At 42.5% G+C, this 24,060-nt stretch overlaps 1 protein-coding gene across 1 annotated transcript in view; it reads right to left on the bottom strand.

The window, feature by feature from the left end:
- ILDR2 (immunoglobulin like domain containing receptor 2) overlaps positions 1 to 22,655 on the bottom strand; it is a gene marked incomplete at both ends in the record, with an annotated part of 53,155 nt that extends 30,500 nt beyond the window's left edge. Inside the window, 4 exon segments of the mRNA XM_079697028.1 lie at positions 7,804 to 7,927; positions 8,791 to 9,123; positions 22,606 to 22,612; positions 22,614 to 22,655. Coding sequence (XP_079553154.1) covers positions 7,804 to 7,927; positions 8,791 to 9,123; positions 22,606 to 22,612; positions 22,614 to 22,655 — 506 coding nt within the window.
- Between the last annotated feature and the right edge of the window lie 1,405 nt (positions 22,656 to 24,060).

Genomic DNA, 24,060 nt, shown 5'->3' with positions numbered 1-24,060 from the left:
ATTCCAAAGGAGTAACCCCCAGATTTATGGCTAGAGTGTGACTCGGTAATTAATTCCTTCTCTCCCTTTTGCCAGGAGTCAACTTCTCTTTCTTCTCCTCCAATTCTTTCCCCCTCTTCCTCTGTTTGTAAATCTTTGAGAGAAACAGCAGCAGCCACTCTCAGAGATCAAAGTTTGAGCAGGCAACAAAGACCTCCGAGGAGGAGGCTGTTGCCATGGGAACTCTCTGAGCTGAAGCCCTTTTAATCGGCAAATCTCCTGGTTAGCAGCACAGGCTAGGGCTGGTAAAGAGGAAGAGGAGGGGAGTCTTGGCAACAAGTAGCCTTTCTAAACAGCCAGAACTCCACCTCGGGGTGGAGGTAGGACAGGATTCAAATTGAGGCAGCACTGACACGGGGGTGAGTGCCTGAGTATTTCTGCACAGCCATAGAAGCAGACTTCCATCAAAAATCCCTAAAGCCCATCACAAATCCCGCGATGTCCCCTCCCAAGAACTCCCTGATTTCTTATTATGTTCTTAATGGCTTTTTAATATTAATGGGCAGAAAGGTTAATTTTAGACCGGAATAACACTTTCAGGCGCAGTATTGTGAATAATGTGATTTTTTTAAAATTACTGCATGCCTGTTTCTCCACCTCTTGTCTGGGTAATATATGTTTACTTCTGGATAAGTCACGGGAGGAAATGGAAGGAAAAATAGAAGCACGACAGGAAAACAAAGGTAATTCTGTGGCATTACCTTCACATTCTGTGGCATTATTCTTCACAGGGAATAATCAATCCCAACTTAGCGCCTACTCTCAAGGACCTGCTGGGAGCAAGCCTATTTCTGGCCTCCTGAAATAGCATGGCATTTGGCCTAAAAAGAAGCAGAAATTGATGAATTCCACAAAATATTAACAGTGTGTGTTTTTGCCTGCCTGGCATTCTTTTCTTCTTCATTTGGAAACAAATGTCCAACTTCTCTTTAGGAAGCTAGTCCTTTACCTTTTTGCCTTCAATTCATATGGTTCATTTGGGGCTGGTGGCACCCTACACGCCACCCCCCAACAACAGGATGTTTGCTGACACTGTGGAGAGAGGCAGTTTATCCTCCTGAGAGCAAAGGTGTTAAAGACCTGCTAGGGGCCAGGTTTGGAGACAGCCTGCCCAAGAATGCAGCTAACACAGAGGAGATAGAGATTCTGTAAAACATAATCTGAACACAGCCATGCTTGAAGCTAGGAATACCCTTGGACTTATTGGTTACCTGAGCCAAAAAGGTCCCCTAAGCCAGTTTGAGAATCTATCCCTTGCAATTAAAAGAGTTCTGAAGAACACAATAGTTAGCTCTGATGGTGAGAGTTTGAAGAGGGATTTTTCTTCTTTTTCCATTTGGTTTGAAATTTTTATAATAAACGTATCATTTTTTCTAAACCAGAAACAATATTAAAACAAAACAGGACAGCAGTATTTGGGGCTTCACCCTATACAGAGAATTAATTCTGCCATCTGTGGATCTTTTAGATAAAGGCAAAATTATAGAAAGAATGCTAAAGCCATCTTGTTTATCCTAATATTTTGGACAAGAGAACCTGTTCCATGTTGAAAGCTCATCAGAGAGGGAGTCTGTAATCTCCTTCAACCAACCATAATTTCCAAAACTTGTTATTTACCATTAGGAAAGTCTTTCTTAGCTCTACTTCTGAACACTCGTGGCTCATGTCCTGCTATTCTTTTCTCGGTCCAGAGGCACAAGCGTTCATCCAGCCATATTTCCACTGGGGCCTTTGCCCTCCTTTATCTACTTGGCCCTTAAACAACAAGCTACCACATGACACGTCAGAAAGAAGCGGTCAGGCCCTTATATTGTGCATAGAAAGAAACAAGAACAAGGCGAGCTGCTTTCAGATTTTAAAACAACAACTTCCCTACTTGAGCCTTCCTGAATGGTGAAGTCCTTTTCCTGCCAGCTGGAGCTGACCGAGGGAACTTTATTCCTATCCAAACAGTGGCATGGTTCCAGGTTATAAACAGACTGTTCCCGCCACTGATCCTAGACCAATGTCTCATCTCAGGGTGGCAGATTTCTGGACACTTCCACCTTCTGTGACTGTCTTCTGGTATGGCCCTACGATCCCAGACATCTGTCTAAATATTTCTAAGGTACCTGTCACTGTCATCTCAAAGCACCCTAAACACCATGTGCATTTCCAGCTTCAGAATGACTCTACCTTCTGAATCATCAAAAAGAGACTAAAGAGTTTTCAGTATAGTGTTTGCATTTAGTGTTGAATCAGCAGGTATCCTCCCATTTCTCTGAATCACATCTCTGGATGTTTCTGAAACCTCTGAAAGAAACATCTGAAGCGATTTGTAGATGGTTCAGATGTATGGGGAAAAGAAGGTGGGTCACGCCCAGTGGGGAAGTACGCAATCTGGACAAAAACAGCTATGCCTTGGAAGTGAGGGCCCAGGTTAGTGGTTACAGGCATTGGTTATAGGTTTCACTGAGAAATGAAATGAGATACTAAAGCAGATCTGGGACAAGTAAAAACCTTTACCTATGGCCTAAAGCAGCAACAACATTTTTAAAAACATGACTTATGCAGGGGAGCATTCTATAGCTTCTTAATGTAGACAGGTCGTGTGGTATCGTGGAAAGAGATGAGGCTGGGAATCAAAACACTTGGGTTTGATCAAAGACACTTTTTTTTGAAGGGGGTAATAATTACAAAACCTGAACATTAATTTCTTCATTTGGAAAACAAGGGAAATAATGCCTGCTCTCCTACATTACAAGGTTATAATAGAAAAAATTTGTGAAGTCAAATTATTATCAGTGTACATTAATGTTAGTAGTAGATGTAGTAATGGCATCACTTTGGTGGATATTTATTGCTTTTTGGGGCACCTCACATCCATTCTCCCTTTTTTTTGTAACAGTGCCCCAGTTTACTTTGGGGAATTCATTCTTCTCCGTATCTTGATGGACTAGCCACCAAGAGCCTCTAATCTCCTAATGCTAAGCAGTGGACACCTACCCAACTGGACCAGCTGGACTCTCTCTCCTGAGACTGATTCTTGAGTGAGAAAATGTAAGATCAGAAAAAAAGAGATGAGTTGATTTTTTTAATGTCCATGGAGCCCTAAATACATTGTCTATTAATTCTTGCTACATAGACCCTGGAGCATCTCTGGTGGGGCAGGAATGGTGCTGTGTTCATCAAAACATTTTTACTTTCTTCCTGGACACAAAATAACAGGAGAAGTAACCCATGTCACTGACAGACCTGACCCTTAAAAAGTCCCCCATGAATGACCTTCCTTACTTTTTCTTTCTGTGCAGCCAGGAGAAAAGTTCTCCAATACAGCAAACTAAAACAATGGAGAAGCTTAGACCCCTACACCATACTTGGAAGGGAGCTCCTCAGGTAAAAGCCTCCTAACCCACATCTGACTATGACAAGATGACGTAATGAACTTCTGTGGTGGCAAGTCACTGAGATTTAGGGGTTGTTTTTACAGAAGCTAGTAAGTGTTACCCTAATATATTATCCTTTTTGGAGACTGATTTTCCAGCCTTTCTTTCAATTTTGATATCCTTCCAATGAATTCCTTTCCTGCTTAGCTTAGCCAAAGTCTACTTCTGTTGCTTTCAACCATAGTCCCGGATGGTTCTGTCACTAGTAAAAATTAAAATACCCAGACAAAGAATCATGACCGATGAGATTAAACCATGTTATATATCACTTGAGACTGTAGACATTTATTGTATAAATACTTCATAAGTCAACAAATATATACTCAGCACTGATTAACATTTAAGAGGCACAAAGTAAATATTACTTACAGATTCTGCCCATTTATCATTTAAAAAAAACAGTCATTCAAGCTTCTTTATTCTAGACACTCTGCTAAGCATTGCAGATAGAAAGATGAATGAGAACTGGTTCTTGCCCCTGAAGAGCTCATGTTCCAGTGCTAGTGAGAAGCGTCCGATGTCATAGGGGAAATCAAGACAAATACACATGCAGTACCCGTGTGGCCACTCACATGAAGTCAAACTAGAATATAAGACTGATAAGGTTCTGTCCTTGACCCTTTTCATTTTATATAATCTTCTTGGGTGACTCATCTAGTCTTCCATGGTTGTGACTCTCATTCATGACTCTCAAATCTATTATCTCTAATCCTAGTTTCTCCACTGAGTTCCAGACCTATATTTCTAATTGTCAGCAAGACATCTCCACCTTGGTGTCCCACAGGCCTCTCATATTCCACATGTTTTCTGCATCTGTGACTATTTCTGTTTTGTAAATAAGTTCATTTGTACCTTTTTTTTTTTTTTTTTTTTAACCAAACTCATTCTCCTGCCTCTCCAACCTGCTTTCCGAACTGTGGCCTCTCTCCCGGTTGACGGAACGGTTGGCTACCCAGCTAGCTAGAAACCATGGTGTCCTTTTGACTCATCCCTCTCTCTCATTTTTTTTAATGCATTAGTCACCAAGATCCATCACTTCCATCTTAGAAATGTTTCTGTGTTGTTTGTTCTCATTACTCTGCTTCAGAATCTCATACCCTTTCACCCGTGCTGCTGCACCTCCCCATAACCCATCCCTCTGTTCTAGCACTCCTCTCTAATGCACCGTCCACCCTGCTGCTAATTATTGTTTTGACCCTGAGATCTAATTTCATTCCTCTGTTATGGTTTCTTTACTGGTTCCCCAAAGTCTTCAGATGACGTGCAAACTTCTTAGTCTGACACATAAGACACTTCATAATCTTGCTCCATCAACTTTCTCATCTTTACCTTTGTGAGTATAATGAGAAAACAAAATTCTTCCTAACTTTGCCCTGATTTATCCCTTGAACGAGCTTTCCTTACTAATTGGTCATTTGAAATTCCAACCAGCTTTCTACTCCCCATGTCCTGATCATCCTTGAAGAAGAGCTCAAGTTTCAGCTCCTTCAAGCCTTCATCAAAAGTTTATTCTCCTTCTTGTGGAATTAGTCCTTTTAACCCTGACCTTCTGCAAAAGACCACAGTTCATTCCTGCTGGCTTCCTGTGAGTGAGCACCACCCTGTATGTTCTTGTAACCAACCTGTAACTCTTTTATCTCTGTCATGAGGACTGAATTACCGGGAGGTCATTTTCTCATTTATCAAGGTAGTCACATCATTCACATTCATCTACTTTTTAAACCAAGAATTTTAAAATTGAAAGAAAACTCAAAAATAACTGAGTTGAACACCTTTTCCTATACATAAATGCCTGATATAATAACTCATAAAAAATCTTCCACCTCCTTAAGGATACAGAAATGACTACTCCTAAGAACACTGATTGTATCTTTAGATGTCTCTCTGATTGTTAACAGTTCTTTCTTTATCCTGAGATGGACTCGCTCCCTTTGTAACTTCCACTCCTGGTTCGAGTTTTACCTAGCCACACAGACAGAGTAGGTTTCCAATCTCTCTTCTATACAATTTCACTTCAGATGTCTGGAGACACTTCCCATGCTCCCTTTCCCAAGTCCTCTTTCACTAGACCAAATCCTGCCAATTCCTCCTACCATTCCTCATATTAAGTTCAGTGGCTTATGGAGGTTGTAATTAGCAAACTGTGGACTCAGTTATCTTCCCACTGAGGTCTTAATCTCCTTGAGGATGACTTCAGAAATCAGGTTGCTCTCCCAGTCTCACATAGAAAGCATACCTAACAAATGGGCCTGCAGGATAAAACCACCAAATAATTAGCATTTTTGAAACTGTGACAGTACTTTGAAAAATTCCATAAAGGGGTGTCAAGACCAAGAAGACTCAGAATGTTGCATTTGGTAAATACAGTACTTCCTGCACCCAGAAAACCCTCATAGATTTCAAACTAACCCCTTTAATTAACGAACACAACTAGCATGGCAAATTTACTATGCTTTGAACATTTCTAATTATTTAGAATAATAAATTTCTAATTAATATGGAATATAGCAGAATTACATGTTTCTCCTCCCCAAGGCCCCTAGTATGTATCTGTTTATCTCACAGATATGCTGCTTCTACTGTGATGAGCTGATTTGCAGCATCCCCACTGTCCCTTTATGGTTCTTTTTAGGGTAACACTGATTTCTGTTCTTATCTTTTCTTCCATCACTGTTGACCACTGTCATCTGAGTCTTCCCTTCGCCCACCTTGTGGTCCTGAGGACAGCATCTTTGCCCAAGGTGCTTTGTATGTTTCGATCCAGAGCAATGCCCTTCATACACTTCAGCACATCCTCAGATGACAAGGCTTTCACTCTGTTTATTTCCCCACATTTGCAGATCTGGGACCAAATTATTTAAAGTGGCTTTTACCTGGCCTCCTTTTCCTGCACAGGCAGTTACTTTGCTGCAAATGGTTGCACTGGCCAAATAACTGTGTTCACAATTAGCTAATTGCAGGCTCAGTGAGCCACTTGTTCCTTCAAACTTAGCCATTAGAGTTGTGTTATTAGGCAGAAATTTATCTTTTTATTCCCTACAGAGTCACAACAGATCCTGAATCTGGTTGCCCTGTAGTCTTTTACAATGTCAATATAAACCTTTTACATTTTTATTTCCTTTTGAATATATGTCATATTTCCCATTCTTTTACAGATCACAGCAGTTAAGCTTCATATACTGGACTCATGTATTTGAGTAAACATGTATTTGAAATTAATTTAACTGTCTAAAAAGGGCTAATTATTATTAATTAAAGGGTTAATCATTAATAAATAATTATTACCTTAATCCATTTTGTAAACTATAAAATTAAGGCAAGCAGTACAGTTGATTTGCCAAAGTCATGACAGAGTAAAACTAAAAATCTTAAGCAAATTCCATTTTCTCCTGGGGCACTGAGTTTCCCACAGAGGGTAAAAATTAACCTTCAACCTCATTTGCTTCTAAAAGAAAGCACCTTAAATATTCCCCCCAAACTGTTAAGACCTGGTTTCTTGGAAGCTACAAAAAAAAGTAAAATGGCTTCAAGGATTTACCTTTTATGCTACAATTAATGTTGTTTCTTTTCTTAATTTCTGTATGTTTTATTCTAATTTTCTTGTCCAGCCAACATTTATAGAGCACGAAATACGTGCTCAATTTTCAGTTTCACACAAGGAGGTCATCTCCCGCTGATATTCCTCCAGTCCACAAAAGAGAAAAGTAGCCAAAAGTAATGAGTTTTCATTTATGAAGAAATTATTATTAATAAGGATTAGGTTATATTTGCTTTGCGAATAACTTGGACACTTTTAGGTTTCAAGAAATTTGCCTTCCAATTAAACACTATTACGTCTCCCCCATAGCTCTTTTCACTGAGCACCTTTTATTATTAAAAGTTTACAGCCATCTTTCCTTAGGATTGTCTTAAGTGGAGATAATTGAATGGGAAAAGATTCCTTTGTCTCAGGAGATCCTAGCACACCAGCGAATTCTTATCTCTCAGCTGTCTCTACCCTGCTTCAAAGGCCTCTGGCATTTTCCTCAATCATTAGCATATGTAAAGAATAAGAGCAGAGAGAAATCAGGGTTAAAGGTGCAAGTGGAAAGGAGGGGAAAAAAACTAAGAAAGCAGAAGAAACATTCAGGAAAATGGTAAAAAGTGGGCCATAGACACCAAGGAACAAAATACAATAAATACAACTACTGCTCATAAAGAACATATTTCTAAAACTGGTTTGTCTGTGCACCAAAGGTAAAGCCTGTGCATGCAACCTGCTGACACAAGCAGGGAGGAGAAGCGAGAAGAGGGAACAGTGCAAGCAGTCTAAGATGAAAATGTTACTGAGGGTTGTCACTTACCCAACACCAGCAGTTCCACCGAGTCCTCGTTCTTGCCCTCCAGGTCATCAGGGGTGGTGATGATACAGTAATAGAGTCCACTGTCTCCCCACATGAGTTTTCCAATTTGAAGATCTGCATCTGTTATCACAAAGAGAAGGACCGGGTCCTAAACTCTGTCCTCTGAAGGAAAACACTAAACAACGGAGGGGGGGGCAGCCCTTCTGGGTGTCTGTAGTGTTCTATTTCTTTCCCTGGATGGTGTTTGACGAGATGTTTGCTTTATTTAAAACAAACAACGAAACAATAATAAAAGCTAGCATCCCTAAGGGGAGAGAATTAGAGCACCCCCAGAAACTGGTCTAGTTCCAGTCTGGTTTCTGGAATAGAAGACTGCTTTCAACCAGGCCTGCAGAGGCCCTTGAAAGCCAAGTAAATTCCAGAATTAACCTGGACTCCTGGAAATGAGCTGGGTTCACAGGAGTTCTTCAAAATTTGGAACTTTTCCTTGCCCAAAGCTTTAGGGAGCAGGAAAAAGGGTGGAACTGATGTAAAACTACCTGAGGCTTGGGCCATGGCATCTACCTGGCTCTGCAACTTGTACACATACATCCCTTCTCCCAGCAGAGGAACTTCTTAGGGAAGTCTGCTTTCTGAGTTAAGGAAAGGGCAATAAAGGCTGGTGTCAAGGTGCGAGGTATTTGACTGAGAAAGCTTTCACTAGAACCCATTTCAATTCAGTTCTGATAATAAATCCCTCATACTGGAGGTCAGGCTCATGAAAGACTATTTCCAAAGCTCATCTCTGTCTTCTCTTGATATTACAACCCTCCATCCTTCCTCTCCATGCCATCCCATTAAAGCAATTTGCTAGGTTTCTTGATACTCCCGTCCCCCATAAAATCAAAGTCTTGAGGGACTGAAAGGGTGCAAGGCTGACATCCTCTTGTATCTGGGAAGAATGGAACCAATCTTCCCTAGATTCAAACCAGAGACATTATTACCATGAACAATTGTGATCTCTCTGCCCCTGTAGAAATCTCCCAGGGTCACGGTCGAGCCCTGTTTGGAAGCTACCACTCGAACAGTCCTCCTACTGTCCAAACAATCCAAATAGGGGTCCCATTCCAGGTTTCTTTTGCTGAGAGATTGGGCCCGGGGAGAGGACATGCCCAAGGATTCCCCCATGCGATCCTGGCAGTAGGACTTGAATTTCCACTGCACGACTGCAGGCTGATGGGAAGACGTGGAGAAGTGGCAGCGAAGCACAGTGGGCTGGAAGAGCATGGCTACCTTCTTCTTGTCGGGCACTGTGACCTGAAGGCCTCCAGCTATGGCTGCAAAATAGAATGAACATGTCCGAATGGTATCAGTATCCTGGACCTCACCTCACGTATCATAGGTGTGCCTTTCCACCTTACCTCCCTAACCTGTCTCTCCCCTTGTTTTCTCCATCACAATGAATAGCATCAATATCTACCTGGTTGCCTTGTCCAGAAACCTGCCTTCACTCCCAGTGTCCAACTGGTCACAAAGTCATGTCAACTTGACCTCTTAACATCTTTAATATTTCCTTCCCCTTCTTTAACCCCACTACCATTGCTTGTGTGTACGCTCTCCTCATTTCTTGCTTATAATTTTGCAATAATCTCTCGTCTGGTCTCCCTGCTGGCAGTTGCCCACAGGCAGTCCGTTCTCCTTGCTATAAGTTCAGGTTATCTTTCTAAATCTGACTGTTTTGGCTCTCCTTCTTAAAACCCTTCACTCATCCTCCATGGCCTTCAGGATAAAACCCAAAGTTCTCGGCAAGGCACTTAAGGTGCCCCATCAACTATTTCTCCTCTGCCTCACGTCTTGCAGCACCTCCATTTGAGCACCAACCTCCGATGATACCAAACTAACGGTTCCCCCAAGTGGGACGTGGTATACCACACCTCTAGATCTTGGCATGTGCTATTTCTTGTTTATGGAATGCTTTTTCCTCACTTCTCTTCCTGAGAAACTCTTTTCCATCTTTCAAAACCAATTCAAAGGCTTCTTGTCAAGTCTTCTGTGACCAGTCGATCCATTTGTCACTTCCTCCTTTGTGCCATCAGTATCCCCAGCATTCTCTAGACATTTACTATAATAATTTTGTAATAAGTTTGTACTTATTTTCATGCCTCGATCAGACTTGTCGGGTCAGGTAAGGAATGTGTCTTATCTTGCTGTCCTGGGTGAAACCCATAGATACTCAACAGCTATTTGATAAATGAGGACAGTGAAGCCAGGACATATGACTTCAGGAGGAAGTGACTTCCCTTCCAGCTGGCAAGCAAGCAAATGAGACAGAGATTAAGGGGAAAAGAAGGCTTTGAGAGGAATGGAGAATTTTGGATCAAAAGCAGTAGACTAAGTTCAAAAGCTTTGAAGGGTAATGCAAAACAGGGTGGGGGGAGACTAAAAAGCAGATGAGAAGTTTAAGTGTTTAAAAAGATCAGTTTGAGGCTTGGTGTCCAAGAAAGAGAGGGAAATTTCAGTGAATGAAAGCCCAGGGGAGTGTTTGAGAGGCAAAGGGCTTCTATGAATTCAATGGTAAGATCTAGAAATTCCAGGCAAAGAGAACATAACTTCTTCAGGTGAATGGGAGAGTTAAGAGTTTCTAGCTTGATCTGAGGTTAGAAGCAGAAGTAGAATAATAATGAGAGGCAGAAAAAAGGAATATGAATAGAAAGGCATGATAAAGAGGTTCAGAGTTGAATCCAGGAGGCTGCCAAGCCAGCTTCAGGTAGCTTGAGGCAAAGAGTTTCACCCTAGAGTTGCAGGTGGACTTGAGACATACAAGAAAGGGCTAGTTTCCAGGGGAAGCCTACTGTTCTTCACTATTGCCCATGGTCCCAATGACATCCCACAAAGCAAACTCACTCTCACAGCTCAAACATGCACTTATTCATGAACCTGTCTTTATAGAAGCTCTCTTAACAAGGGCAAGATACCATATTTGTACCTACTTCTGAGTTCCAGACCAGTGTCTCTCTTCCATGAAAGCACTGTGAAAACTAGGTTCTAATTCCTGTTAGGAAGAAAAGGATTCTGCATTCTATGGAATTGGGAAGAGAATGCAACAGAATATTTGAGATTTAGTGTTTCGAACCTAAGTGCTCGATAGCTACTATGGAATAAATGAAGGAATGGGTGAGCAAATGAATGACTATTAACATGGGAATTTCTAGGACTTTGCAGAGAAAACTGGTTAATTGACTCATAAACAGCATAGTATAGGAAGAGAGCACTGGCATCAAAAGATAGGGCTTTGAATCTCATCTGGCCATTGTACTAATGGTGAGACCTTAATGAAGCCACTTAAGCAATACTCACCCGTAAAATGAGCCTCATATTCCTTACTCAACAGAGTTGTTAACAAACCTTCTCTCTCTCTCTGGGCGCCTGCAGAGAGTGAACTCTATAACAGAGAACCTTGACCATGACCAGTAGAGGAGAGATCTCAAATGCAAATCCTACCTCACCTTTCCTGCCTTTGGCCTCGCCTCCCATTCTAAGGCTCCTGAATCTCGATGAATGTCCACCACTAATGGGTTTGATTACAGCCAAATTATGTAGATCAGCCCCACTGAGGGGCAAATAATTCCTAGAAAAGAACCCTAGTTCCCAGGCTCCACTGCGTCCCTTCACCACCCCCAAATGTTGGTGTGGCTGATTCCACTCTTTCTAACTCACACACCTGGATGAGGAAAAGGCTTTTTTTTTTTTTTTTTTTAATAGTTTCTCCTTAAATTCTATTGCATTCATTTTTAACCTTGTAATTCTTCTTCAAAACCTTATTCACACTCCAGTTTTCCAGGTAACAAAATGGGACAGAGAGTTGAAGTGTCTTCAGTTAGCAGTAGTGGAGACTGGATAACCAATCACAGGCGTTGTTCCCAGCACAAGGCTTGGTAGTTGACCAACCACCTTTCTTCTCTGCTACCTATTCAGGCTCTTCTTGGGAAATCACATTTCCTTAGCATTCCAAGATAAATGAAACCAGCAAAGGAGGCAGGTGCAGCACAAAAGTGTTGGGGGGTGGGGAGGGCTGTTTTTGGTTTTTTTGAGAGAGTTAAGTATGGGTTTTCTTCATTAGATGATTACTAAGAGTAACCTCCTCCTCAGCTCTATTCCCTGTTAATGGATTAGCTACTTGACCAAGCCATTCAGCTCCCTTAATTATTATTTTTTAAAATTGTGCACTCCCTTAATTATTAATAGAGGTTAGTCAATTCACAGCTTCTATGACACACACATAAGTTCATGTTCCAAAGAATAAAGAATATGTTTTCAGAAACATCTGCCTTTTTACAGCATGATAATTAAAGGCATGGATTTTAGAGTGAGTCCTAATTTAGAATCCAAGCCCTACCACTTCCTAGCTGCATGACATAAGGCAAATTACTCAAGTCTTAGGAGTTTCAGTTTCCTTACTGGTAAAACCAGAATAATAGTAACTATCTTATGGAGCTGTTTGAGGGTTGAATAAGATTTTATCCTGGGCTTCCCTGGTGGCGCAGTGGTGGGGAGTCCGCCTGCCGATGCAGGGGACACGGGTTCGTGCCCCGGTCCGGGAAGATCCCACATGCCGCAGAGCGGCTGGGCCCGTGAGCCATGGCCACTGAGACTGCGCGTCCAGAGCCTGTGCTCTGCAACGGGAGAGGCCACAACAGTGAGAGGCCCACGTACCACAAAAAAAAAAAAAAAAAAGATTTTACTCTAAGCACTTAGGATAACACTGGTATACAGTAAGCACTCAATAAATGTAGCTGTTGCTGCTCCTGGAAGCTGGAAACAGAGGGTACCCTGAGTGTGTGTACACATACACAGAGATATATACATATGCAGGTATAATGGAAACCTTGGGAGTCTAAGCTAAGGATAGATCTGGATAGCTAGGGAGGACAGATCTAGGAATTTCGAGGAAATGTCAGTTTATTGGATCTTTGAGGACCATAAAAGTGAAGAGTTAGAGAGAAAGCTGAAGATGCTAATCCCTGCGTTAGCTCTAGAAGCATCAAAATGTAGGATGAATGCCACCCAGGTCCCAAGCCTGCCCAGGCCAAACCTATTAGGAACCCCATTCCCACTGGAGGGTAAGGTCTAGAATTGCTCTTCTGGCCCTAACCCTGGGTTCCGGGCGAGGGCAGGGGTTCCTACACCCACTGAGCCACATGTCTTTCCCTCAGCCCGTGTTTATGTGAGACTGTGTTTCCACCTGATTTGCAATCCACTGGTACAAAAGCCTTGCCCTGAGTTCCAGTCTGCTTGCCTGGGCCCTGATATAAGCCCTTCTCCTGAGGATTAGGTTTTGTTTCCTATATCCTCACACACGACTGATCCATAACTGAAACTATAATCTTGCTATCCACCCAACTTCAGAAACTACCTCTCATGGGACACCCACTCCTACCCCAGATCAGGCCCTTCAGAGATAGTAGCTAATTTGGATGAGGACCAAGATTGACAGTTCCCCAGGGACACTGAGATTTGGCCTGGGAACACCCTCCCTCTGACTCCGATTCCCAATAGATCTGCCCTGGGGCTAGGTTAGTATCCTGAACTTGGGTGCCACCTCTTATAGATTTTTTTTGTTTTTCTATGTTACCACCTGTCAGATGCCAAAAACCTAGTACTTCTTATGCTGGAGTCTATACAGGCTAATAAGAATATCTTTGAATGCCAGGTAAATAAATAAAAAATTTTCAGCCTCTTTGTAATGTTCACCTGTGCATTTGATCTAAGAAATCTTATTCTCCCCTGGTTCCAACTACCAGTTATGTCTCAGACCCTCAACTTCATGAAACCTCATCTGCACGTTTAACAGATACTTCAAATTAAACATATCTAAACTTTGTTCATCATCTTCTCTTTTCCCACCTCAACTCTTGCTTATAAACCAGTCTTTCTTGTCTCCCTAGCTCTTTTGCCAGTATACTCACTGTCCTATCATCCCAGATAGAACTCATAGCTTTGATCTCCTCTTTGGCTCTAACCATATTCAGTGGCCACTAATTCTAAATCTCTCTCAAATTTGACCCTTCTCTACTCCCATGGTCACTCCTAGTTGGAATAAATCAAGTTTCTATTCCTTCTACCAGGAAGTGATTATGAAACACTTACTGTATGTTAGGAATTGTATTAAGTGCCATTCATGGAGTATCTTAATAAATTCTCTCCAAAAATCCTGTAAAGTAGGTATTATCATTACACCCAATTTACAGATGAAGAAACTGATCCTCAGAAACTGTATGTATCTTGCCAAACACCTCAGGGTTAGCAAGTGACAGATTTGAACCGAGGCTGACTGGCCCCAAAGCTCTTACTATCACTTTACACAAGTTCTCATTACATTTTTGGTTTTATAATAGCCTCTTCTGTGGTCTCCCTACTTCCAGCCCAATGTACTCTCCACATTTTTTCTATCTAGAATATTCTTTTTTTAAAAGACAGATCCAATCATGTCAGGCTATAAGGCCTCCAATGATTTCCCATTCCTTTTAGGATAAAACCCAAATGCCTTGACATGGCATGTAAGGTCTTCTCCATGATTTGGGCCCATACAAGTTCCAGGCATACTAAGATGTTTTCCATTCTTTGACTGTAAATATGTTATCCTCCCATCCTGGGGAAACATCAGGGCATGTAACTGAGGAGTTTCTGGGAGGTAGACTGAGAGAAGCACTGAGTGTGTGTCATGCACACACATGAACAAGCACGTGCTGGCACAATGGGAAGTCTGGGACTCTGAGTCCAGGCAGGGGTGACACCATAAGGGGCTTGTGTTTTTAAGCTCTTATAAGAACATTTACAGAAGTATGGAAAGAATCCATGTTTCATCCTACAAAATAAAGCAAGTATCCCAAAAAACTTGAAAGAGTGAAGTAAGTGAAGTATGTCCGATATCATACTATATAGAACACATCTGTAAAAATTAGGATCCCTGAAAGAAGCACCAGAAGACATATTGAAGATTGAAGATTACAGGTGGTTTTCTACATTTGCAGAGGAGGGAATCATCATTCTTAGATCATCAGACCATTCCTTCTGTTTTTATCGTGCCCCTGATCCTCAGGAAAACTGCCCTTGGCTATCTAATACAAATTCATTCAAAAACATGTTTTAAAATACAATGTTACATTCTGGGAACATAGATTTAAAAGACCAGTCTCTGAGCTTGAGAAATTCAACATGAACTTGGTTTCTAACTCTAAGGTCCCTGAGGGCAAGGACCAGGATTGGTTGATTCTGTATCCTCAGTATACAGCAAGCGCTATTTTAGGGAATGAATATGTGGAATGAACAAATGAACAAGTGAATCTGAAGGGCCTTTCTTAGCAGGTGGTCCTCAGTGCAGAGAATGGATTCTGGTCAATAACTAGGAAAGCTGCCTAAAAGTAGAGTGATGAGTGACAGCTCAGAGCATCAGCTCCCATCTCAGCTAGTCACCAGGGGTACCAAGTCACCAGGCCAGGGAGGATCAGCTCCAAGTGCAGACAATGCCTCACTGCATGTGGCAAAATAAGTTCCTGCCCCAATTCTCATGTAAAGAAAAGGATTCTATACATGACGAATTGTGTTCCTGCAAGGATAACAAAAGCAGTATCTACAGAAATGCCGTTCTTATTTTAGTACTTTCATTTTTTTCAAAGCAAGTTCCTTTTCCCACTAGTTGTAAGCTATTCCTGCCAGCATCTTTGAGAGGCAGATCTATAAGCACAGCCCCATTTTAGAGAAACAAAGATTGCTGCTAAAGATCGTGGAAAATTATCATCACCACAGACAGGCATCTTTAGAAATTCTGTATCAAGCTCACCCATCCCTTAACTCTTGAACTCCCAGAAGTGGGATTTGACCTCAGAATTGCCCATTCACCAGCATATCTTGGCTTTCAGACTCCTAAGTTTTTTCTTCATTCAGTATGACAATACACATCTTCCTTTTCCTGCCTTTAAGCTAGATCTTTAAGAAATTCATCTTTTTGTCCTCACATTTTTAACATACTGTCCCAATTTCCTAGGACATTGTTTTAGGAACAATTAATGGGCAGGTGTTCTAAGTGTAAGAGATGAATAAGGAGTGTCCGAGCATCTCCACTAGGTTTGGTCCATGGCGTGTCCATCCCTTAGTAGCAATGTCAGCATGGGAAGCAAACCATTTTGAGAAATGATGACCCACAGGCTCAATTTTTAAAGACAAAACACAGCTTGAACCTTTTTTCCCCCAGAAGTAGAAACCATTCATCTTCTTGATATAGTTGGGTTAAATAATAAAATAAAAAAGCCTTTACCAAGAAGAGTAGACATTTCCTTGCTGTTTGGCTATTTTCTAAGCCTAGTTCTCCAGCTTGCCTATTAGTCCTGTAAGTTACTCAATTTCCTTTCAATAAGTTTCTTTCTTGCTTAAATTGGACAGAATCAGTTTCTCTTGTTTGCTACCATAGTACCTAATGGCTTGATCCATTTTAGGGTTAGGGTGAGCAGATGTACTATTTTGAGATAATAAAAAATATGACAGCATTCTTGCATGTTTTCTCCCCAAGACTCCTAAAAGGCATCAGTATCTCCCCCCTTTCCATGGGGCTAAAGTAAACACTGGTGCTGCCCTCACCCAGGTTGGCATCGCTCATGGCCTAGTTATTATTTGCTGCCAATAACTCTAGTGCTTGTGCACACAGAGCTTGCCATTCATTAAGCATATGTTCTGTGTGTCCCATGGAGCCATGCTTTCCCATTCTCTGCCACCACTGCGCAGATGAAAGCAAGAAGCATATCTCCTTTCTGTCTGATTGCCTCGTCTTCCAGAGATCTGAAATGAGCTCATGGGTAATGTCTAGCTGGCCCACATGCTGTTCCAATACGACTAAAGCAGTACTAAAAGAGGTCAGTCTCTACCCTGCAGGGCCGAGGTACTTTGGAAGCTGTCCTGATGCATTCAGGTGGGTCAGACTTCTAGGATGGATCAGCCATTTGGACAGAGAAAGCTCCTGTATGAAAGCTCTTCTCCACTTTTATCAACTTGTTACCTGCATTTCCAGTTTAGATCTCTCACCCAAGCTCCAGACCCAAATATATAACTTCATTCTCCATTTGGATGTTATACAAGCACCCCAAACTCATCATTCTATAGATGGAGATGCTAACTGCCCCCTTCTTTTAGTAACAGAACTTCCCAGGTTTTAATCTGGCCAGCCAAGCCAGCTACATACATTTCCTAGCCTCCCTTACAGCTAATTGTGGCCATGGGACTAGATTCAGGATATAGGTATGTGAGGAGAAGTGATGTGTGTAATTTCCATGTCACCTCTCTAAAAATAAACTACTTGCCCTGACCCTCTGCTTTCCTTGCTTCTACTTGCTGAAGAGTAACTATCACTGGAGCAGTCTTGGGAGCCAAATGTGGGGAATGGTAGACTCAGTCCCACTAGATCTCTACTGTTACAGGAGAGAGAGAAAAAAACCAGTTTTATATGAGTTACTGTACTTTAGGGTCTTTTTGTTATAGCATCTTAGGCTATACTCTAACTAACCTAATGAAAAAAACTGAACCTGTCTCTCCCTCCCTTAAACGTTTCTCCTCCTATATTAGTTCATGTCCACAAATGGCATCCCCAGCAGACCCAAGCCAGGTACCTGGAGGCATCTTTGACACTCCTGTCTTTCAGCCTCCACATCCAACCAACCCAGGACTATGGACTACTTCCTCCATCTCTGGTCACTCTGTCCACTTCTCTCATCTCCACCACACCACAAGATTTCAGGATCTCACCATATCTTGCTTCTCTTTCTGCAAGGGTCTTCTAGCTGGTTTTTGCTGCAAGTCTGCCTATGTCTAATCTACCCTTCACACTGAGGTGCAAATGATATTTCTAAAATGCACATCTGATCACAGCACTCCTTTACTCTCACCCTTTTAAAGACTCCCTCTAGGCATTCAGAAGTACAAGGGTTCATTTCAGATGGAGCCACTCTCTTCCATTCCTCCTGTACCACTAAATTCTCCAGCCATACTAAAATATTTGTACTTTTTGAAAAACATCATGTCCTCTTTTGATTGTTGGCTTTTGCACATGCTGTTTCCTCTGTAAATTTCCCTTCCCTCTGTCCCACTCTTTCTCTAGTAACTCCTACTTATCTTTCCGGACTTCCTCAGCTATCACTTCCTGTAGAAGCTTCTTCTTGTTCTTATTACAGTCATATTACCCTAGAGAATCACATCACCTTGCCCGAGAAGTTCCTATTTAGTCATCTCTCTGCCATTAATAACAAGCTCTCTCCTTCAGGCTTCTAAAAAGTCTGCTACGTAGTAGGTACTCAATACATTTGTTAACGCAGTTGATAGATTGTATTATTTGTTCCCAGTTAGTTTTCCCTCCTCACTCTTAGATTGTTCCCTGTAGGTAGAGTACACTTACTACTCCAATGACTAGAGGCTTGGCCATGTGACATGCTTCGGCCAATGGAATGTGAGTATATGTGCCATAAGACTTGTCCAAGCAGAGCTTAAAAGGCATTTGTGTGGTTTGGCTCTGTGCCCTCCCCCTACCCACCTTGAGTCCTCCACCACGAGAACAGCATGCCTAGATAGTGGCGGCTCCTTCATCCTGGGCCTTGGAAGAAGAAGACATTTGGAACTGAGCCAAGTCCACCAATTGGCTACAGTTGACCTGCAACTGACTGCAGCTCTCATATAACATGAGCGACTAAATGTTTGGTGTTGTGAGCTGTGGGGATTATGGAGTTGCTTGTTGCTGCATCAAAATGCTGACTAATATTCCTATTTGGGGTTCATAAGTATTGAGAGCTTACTATTTGCCAAATATTGTGCTAGGAGTTGTACATAATTTCATTTTAATTATCACAACAACCCTATAAGTTAGCTTCCCCACTTTAAAGCTAAAGAAAATAAGGTAAACTATTAGGTTAGTATGCAAATCCAGGTCAGTTTGAGCCTCATCCCTCTCCCCCAGCAGCCCCCTGATAAGCCAAGGGCAAAGGAGGAGCGACGATACAGGATCCCGGGTGAATGTGAAGGTTCTACTCCTATTTTAGAGAACCACTTCCTGCAGGGCTCTAGCTGCTGTAGGAGAACAGGGAAGCAGCATGTTCTTCTTCTGAGTTCTTCCTTGTTTCTTGGCCCATAAAGAACTCTGGTTATCCAAAATGCCTTCTTTCATTTTCAGGAAGCCAAAAGCTGTCTTGAAGACCAAGATTTTAAGCCTACATATGCCACAGTCACATCCTGTGTAGCTCCTGGATGCACAGTACCAGCCCCTAGTCCCAGAGGGGCTCTGACATGCCAGCAGTCTCTGCTGTCACAGGGTCACATCCACTGCTCTCCTGTGCCTCATCACTAGAGCACTCCTCATTCACTCTTTTCCTGTAGATCTTAGGATTTAATTAGAAATACTAAATGCTATTCTTTATCACTTCTCCCTGTCATATTTCCCTGAGTTCTATGAACTCTGAGCCTCACTACCCAATGCCCCATAATAGACACCATGTATGTTCCTTTAAATCAGGAGTCCCAGTTTTACCCACCTTAACCAGAAAATAATGTTTCTCTTGGATTCAGGCATTTGAAACAATCAAGTCATATGTAAGTCAGTGACACTATTTCTTATTATAATCAATAAGATACCATAGACTTACACCAGTCATTTACTCCCTTTTATGTATAGGTAGGTAATATCAGCCTTACTTACTTAGAAGGATCAAAAGGGATAATGTCCATGAAAGCCATTTAACACATAGAAAAGAAAGCATTACAGTATCTAAATAAGCAAGAGCAACAATCAGATCATACCTTTCTTTATATTCCTGATTGGCAGTAAGTTGATATAAGAGCTAAAATAGTTGGAAGGGGTGAAGAGGTGAGTGTGTCCTGGAACAAAAAGTTGAGACTAGAAGGGACGTTCTAGGGCCATGTTGGCTAGAGTAGGATTCATCTCATCTGGCCCAAAGCACTTTCCTTGCTTCAGCAGTCCCCAGTATGACTACATTTAATTGTTCAGAGTAGACCCTATGCTGTCCACCAAGCACTCAGTGCTACTCCACTTGTTCCTCTGAAAATGCTAACAAGAGCTCTCCCTTCCCAGCTGCCATTTTTCATTCCAATCATTAGTGGTCAGGGAAAGGCTGAAGACAAATGGGGCTCCCTCCATGGCTCCTCTCCTCACTAAGGATCTATTGCTTTGTAAGTTTGATTTCCAACTCATCAAAATTAAATGGAGAAAAGTTCAGAACCATAGAATCTGAGAGCTGAAAGTGACCTAAGACGTGACCTCATTCAAAAGATTATAATACACGCAACCCCATGTTCACCGCAGCTTTATTTACAATAGCCAAGATATGGAAACAACCTAAGTGTCCGTCGCTTCATGAATGGATAAAGAAGGTGCCATGTATATTTTTTATATGTGTGTGTGTATATATATATAAACTTTATATTTATATACATGTACACACAATGGACTATTATTCAGCCATAAAAAAGAATAAAATCTTGCCATTTGTGACAACATGGATGGACCTTGAGGTCATTACGTTAAGTGAAATAAGTCAGAAAGACAAATACTGTATGATCTCACTTATACATGTAAACTTTACAAACAAAAACAAAAAACTGAGCTCACAGATACAGAGACCAGATTGGTGGTTGCCAGAGGTGGTGGGTGGGTGAAGGAGGTCAAAGTGTACAAGCTTCCAGTTATACCATAAAGAAGTCCTGAGGATATCATGTACAGCACGGTGACCATAGTTAATAATACTGTGTTGAATATTTGAAAGTGGCTAGCAGAATAAATGTTGAAAGTTATCACAGGAAAAAAGTTTGTAACTATAAATGGTGATGGATGTTTCACCACTTATTGTTGTGAGCATTTCATAATATGGACTCATGTTGTACACCTGAAATTAATATAATGTTACATGTCAATTATATCTCAATGAGAAAATAAAATAAAATTACATGCCAAAAATAAAAAAAACTGATCATAAGACCCAGATCCCATGGATATACAGTTACTTTGTGAAGAAGATGGGACTGGAACCCCATCCTCAAATCCCAGGTCAGGGTTCTTTCCACTAACTAAGTCCTGGTACTAATGCTACTAACGCTGTACTAAGCACTAGGTACTTGAACTAAGACCACAGCATGGTATTAGCATAGTGTTGCACTAGGACTACTAGAACTAATACCTAAATCTGTATAAACTAGACATTTAGCAGAATCATGAGTCTAAAATCTAAAGAGTAATGGGGATACTGAAACAACCCCCCACTCCTAGTCCAGAGAGAAGCACCCAGGCTGAGCATGGTGGGACATGGAGAGGGCTGTGACAAGATGCTGAGAGAAGATGCTCCAGTATGAAAAAGGTCTCTTCCATGGAAGAAAGTAGAACAGAGGAGGGAGAAAAGTTGAAAAGTATAAAGGATCGGAAAGGAGATAATGGAAATTAAGGTGTCAGGAATCTCTAAAAGCAACTCTTCCTTCTCCAGGGCTAATTACACTTTAACCCTCCATACTCAAGCCCATCCTCTCATGGTCACCAGGCATCTACCTGAATGCAAACCAAACCAGCCACTGTGTCTGGATACCTCCCTGCCTGCTGCAGGCTGGGTCAGAAGCCACCATGAGGCACCCACACCAGTCAGTGCAGATCTCTATCATGGCATTTGTACTGGGTACTCCATAACTGTACCCTTCCATCACTGGAGTCTCCACCATCAAACTGTAAGCTCCTTGAAGGCAGGGCTGTCTTATTAACCCCAACACAATGCCTGGATGTGACAGTAACTCAGCAGCTGACTGTGCATGAATAAATGTATTAACTCAGTCATCACCTCTTTGGGAGTTTGTTTCCGAGCTGCTCCACTCCCATCCCAGGTTTCAGGCACGTATGCCTCATCCGTGCTCTCGTAGCCGCTGTGCGGCTCTCGTGGCTCCTATCATAGGACCTCTTACCTCCATATCAAAATCACCTAAAAACTCATTTGAGTCACTGAGTAGACTGACAACTCTTTGAGGGCAAGGACTATGTCTTTTCTCTCTTTATTCTCAGCACCTATCATAATACTTAGAAACCACAGGAATTTAATACAGACTTGGAGAAAGGATGAATCAATGAATGAATACAACCAAAAGGGTACCAAAAGAAACGCTAATAGAACAAGCACTCTTCGTCACAGAGAGACCCAAAAGAGTCTCCAGGAAAACGAACTGCCTGCTCCCAGAGTGTCGCCACAGCTCTGGCGTTTCTTGCAGCCTCTGCTGCCAGGAAGGGCTGAAACGCCATCCACATTCAAGAACAAAGACAGAGTGAACCCTCCTCAAGTCTATTGCTAGATGGCACCTGTTGCTAAAATAGCAGCTGGTAAGCATTTTGTTTTGTGCAAAACGACAAGGACAACAACAAAACAATTTATTACAGGAAGCAGCATCACAATGACAATGAGAAATCATGAGGCTAAATATACAGCAGAAAAAAAATACAGAATTTTGGTAATGAAAGACGAGGAAGGAGCTGCTAGAGTCTGAGGAAAAAAGCCTGAAGTGTTGATTAGAAATTGCTCAGCCTGCATGAAAAGAGAGAAACTAGGGGGGGTGGGGGGGGAAGGGGAGGAGAGGAAGAGATAAAGAGAGAAGAGAGAGAAAGGGAGGGAGAGGGAGAATGAATGTGGGGTTGTTTTCCTGGCTCTCTGACTCATTTTTAATGTGTCCTTTGCTTTCTCCCTCCCCTTCCACCACCCCCTCAAGACAGAATTCATTGATTGGGCTGGACTAAAATGTCTTACCTTTCCGTCTCCTGGTTGCTCTGTGAACAATGAGTCTGAATCCATCTCATCCTTGACCGCTCCTCTGTCTTCCCACCCTCCCTCTCCCCAGCCGCCATTGTTAGCTGCTTCACTTTGCTGAGGCTGAGGCTTGTCCACGGTGGGATGCGGGGTTGGGGGGGGCGGGGAGGGGAAACTGGGACCAGGGGATGCCAGTGGGATCTCTGGAGCCAGGCTTACTTGCAGAGCCTGGAAGTCCCAGCTCTCTGACAGCTGGGATGGCCCTGATAACTAACCTGTTGCCTGCTTCCAGGCAGGAGCAACCTCTCCAGGTGCGGGTGGGAGAAGGCACAGACCAGATGAAGCAGCACCTCCCCTCAAGACAAAAACAACCCCCCCCCCCCACACACACACCCCACAAAGCTCAGAGAGGGAGCTCAGGAGAGTGCAAACAGGACTGGCCCGGGGTTTGGGAGGACTGGGTCTAGCGCCGGCTCCAACACAAACTTGCTGTGTGCACATAGCCTCTCTGGGCCTCCATCTGTATAAACTGAGAGGACTGAATTAGATGGTCCCAGGGACCATTTCATGAAAAGCTGTCAGCCATCTAGCAAGGGCTATATGTTCCCCTTCTGCCCCATGCCCTGCAAATCCCTAGAGAGCTCTTTTTGGGTATACCCCAGGGTGTCTGGAAGAGTACCTCTGACTTGGGGACCCCTCCCCAGATGCCTAGCTGACTTCAGGGAGGCGGTGATAAAGGTTCAAGGCCAAAGTTCCCCTCAAATATGATAACTGAGAAGTAGAGGCAAATTAAGGACATTCAGAATCAGTGAGGGTGGAAGTAGAAGGCACTGAGAAGCCAGGGGAGTGGGGAGGCATGGATCAGGCAATCCCTGAAATTAGAGATGATTCATATTTGAATAATGTGGGAGGAATGAACTCACAGCAGCCAAGAGAAGAGGCTAACTCTGCTGAGGGACCCCTCCCCAAACCTAAACCCCGCAGGGGGCAAGAGCCAGTGTTAGGGACCCTTCATTAGGAATAGAAAAAAAAAAAAACTGAGGCAATCTATAATCTTATTCTGAAGCTAAGGGACACAGTGGTTTTGTCTTTCTTCTTAAATGTATTTTACCCTCTTTCAATCACTTGCCTTAGATATTTTTATCTTGTTCCTCTTTTCCTACTGACTTGATTTTTCCCAGTCTTCAGTGCTCCCAGAGGGGACACAACTTTGTTCTTGGTGCTATTTCCCATTTTCTCTCCTGCCTTTCACTACCCCATCTTGTCTTCACCACTTCTCCGCTCCCTTGTTCCTCTCCTCCATCCCTTGGTTCCACCTTGCTTTGAATTGTTGCCTCAGACCCAGTCCAGACTACCCAAGCCTTCCTAACCCCTCCACCTCCACCCAAGGCAGGGCTGCTCTGTGAATCTCTCAGGGCTGCCCATTCAGCCTGGCCACCTATCTCTCAACCTCGC

The sequence above is a fragment of the Hyperoodon ampullatus genome (assembly GCF_949752795.1).
Source record: "Hyperoodon ampullatus genome assembly, chromosome: 2".
Taxonomy (NCBI): Eukaryota; Metazoa; Chordata; class Mammalia; order Artiodactyla; family Ziphiidae; genus Hyperoodon; species Hyperoodon ampullatus.
The sequence above is the reverse complement of the archived record's forward strand: the minus strand, read 5'-3'. Positions and strand labels throughout refer to the sequence as shown.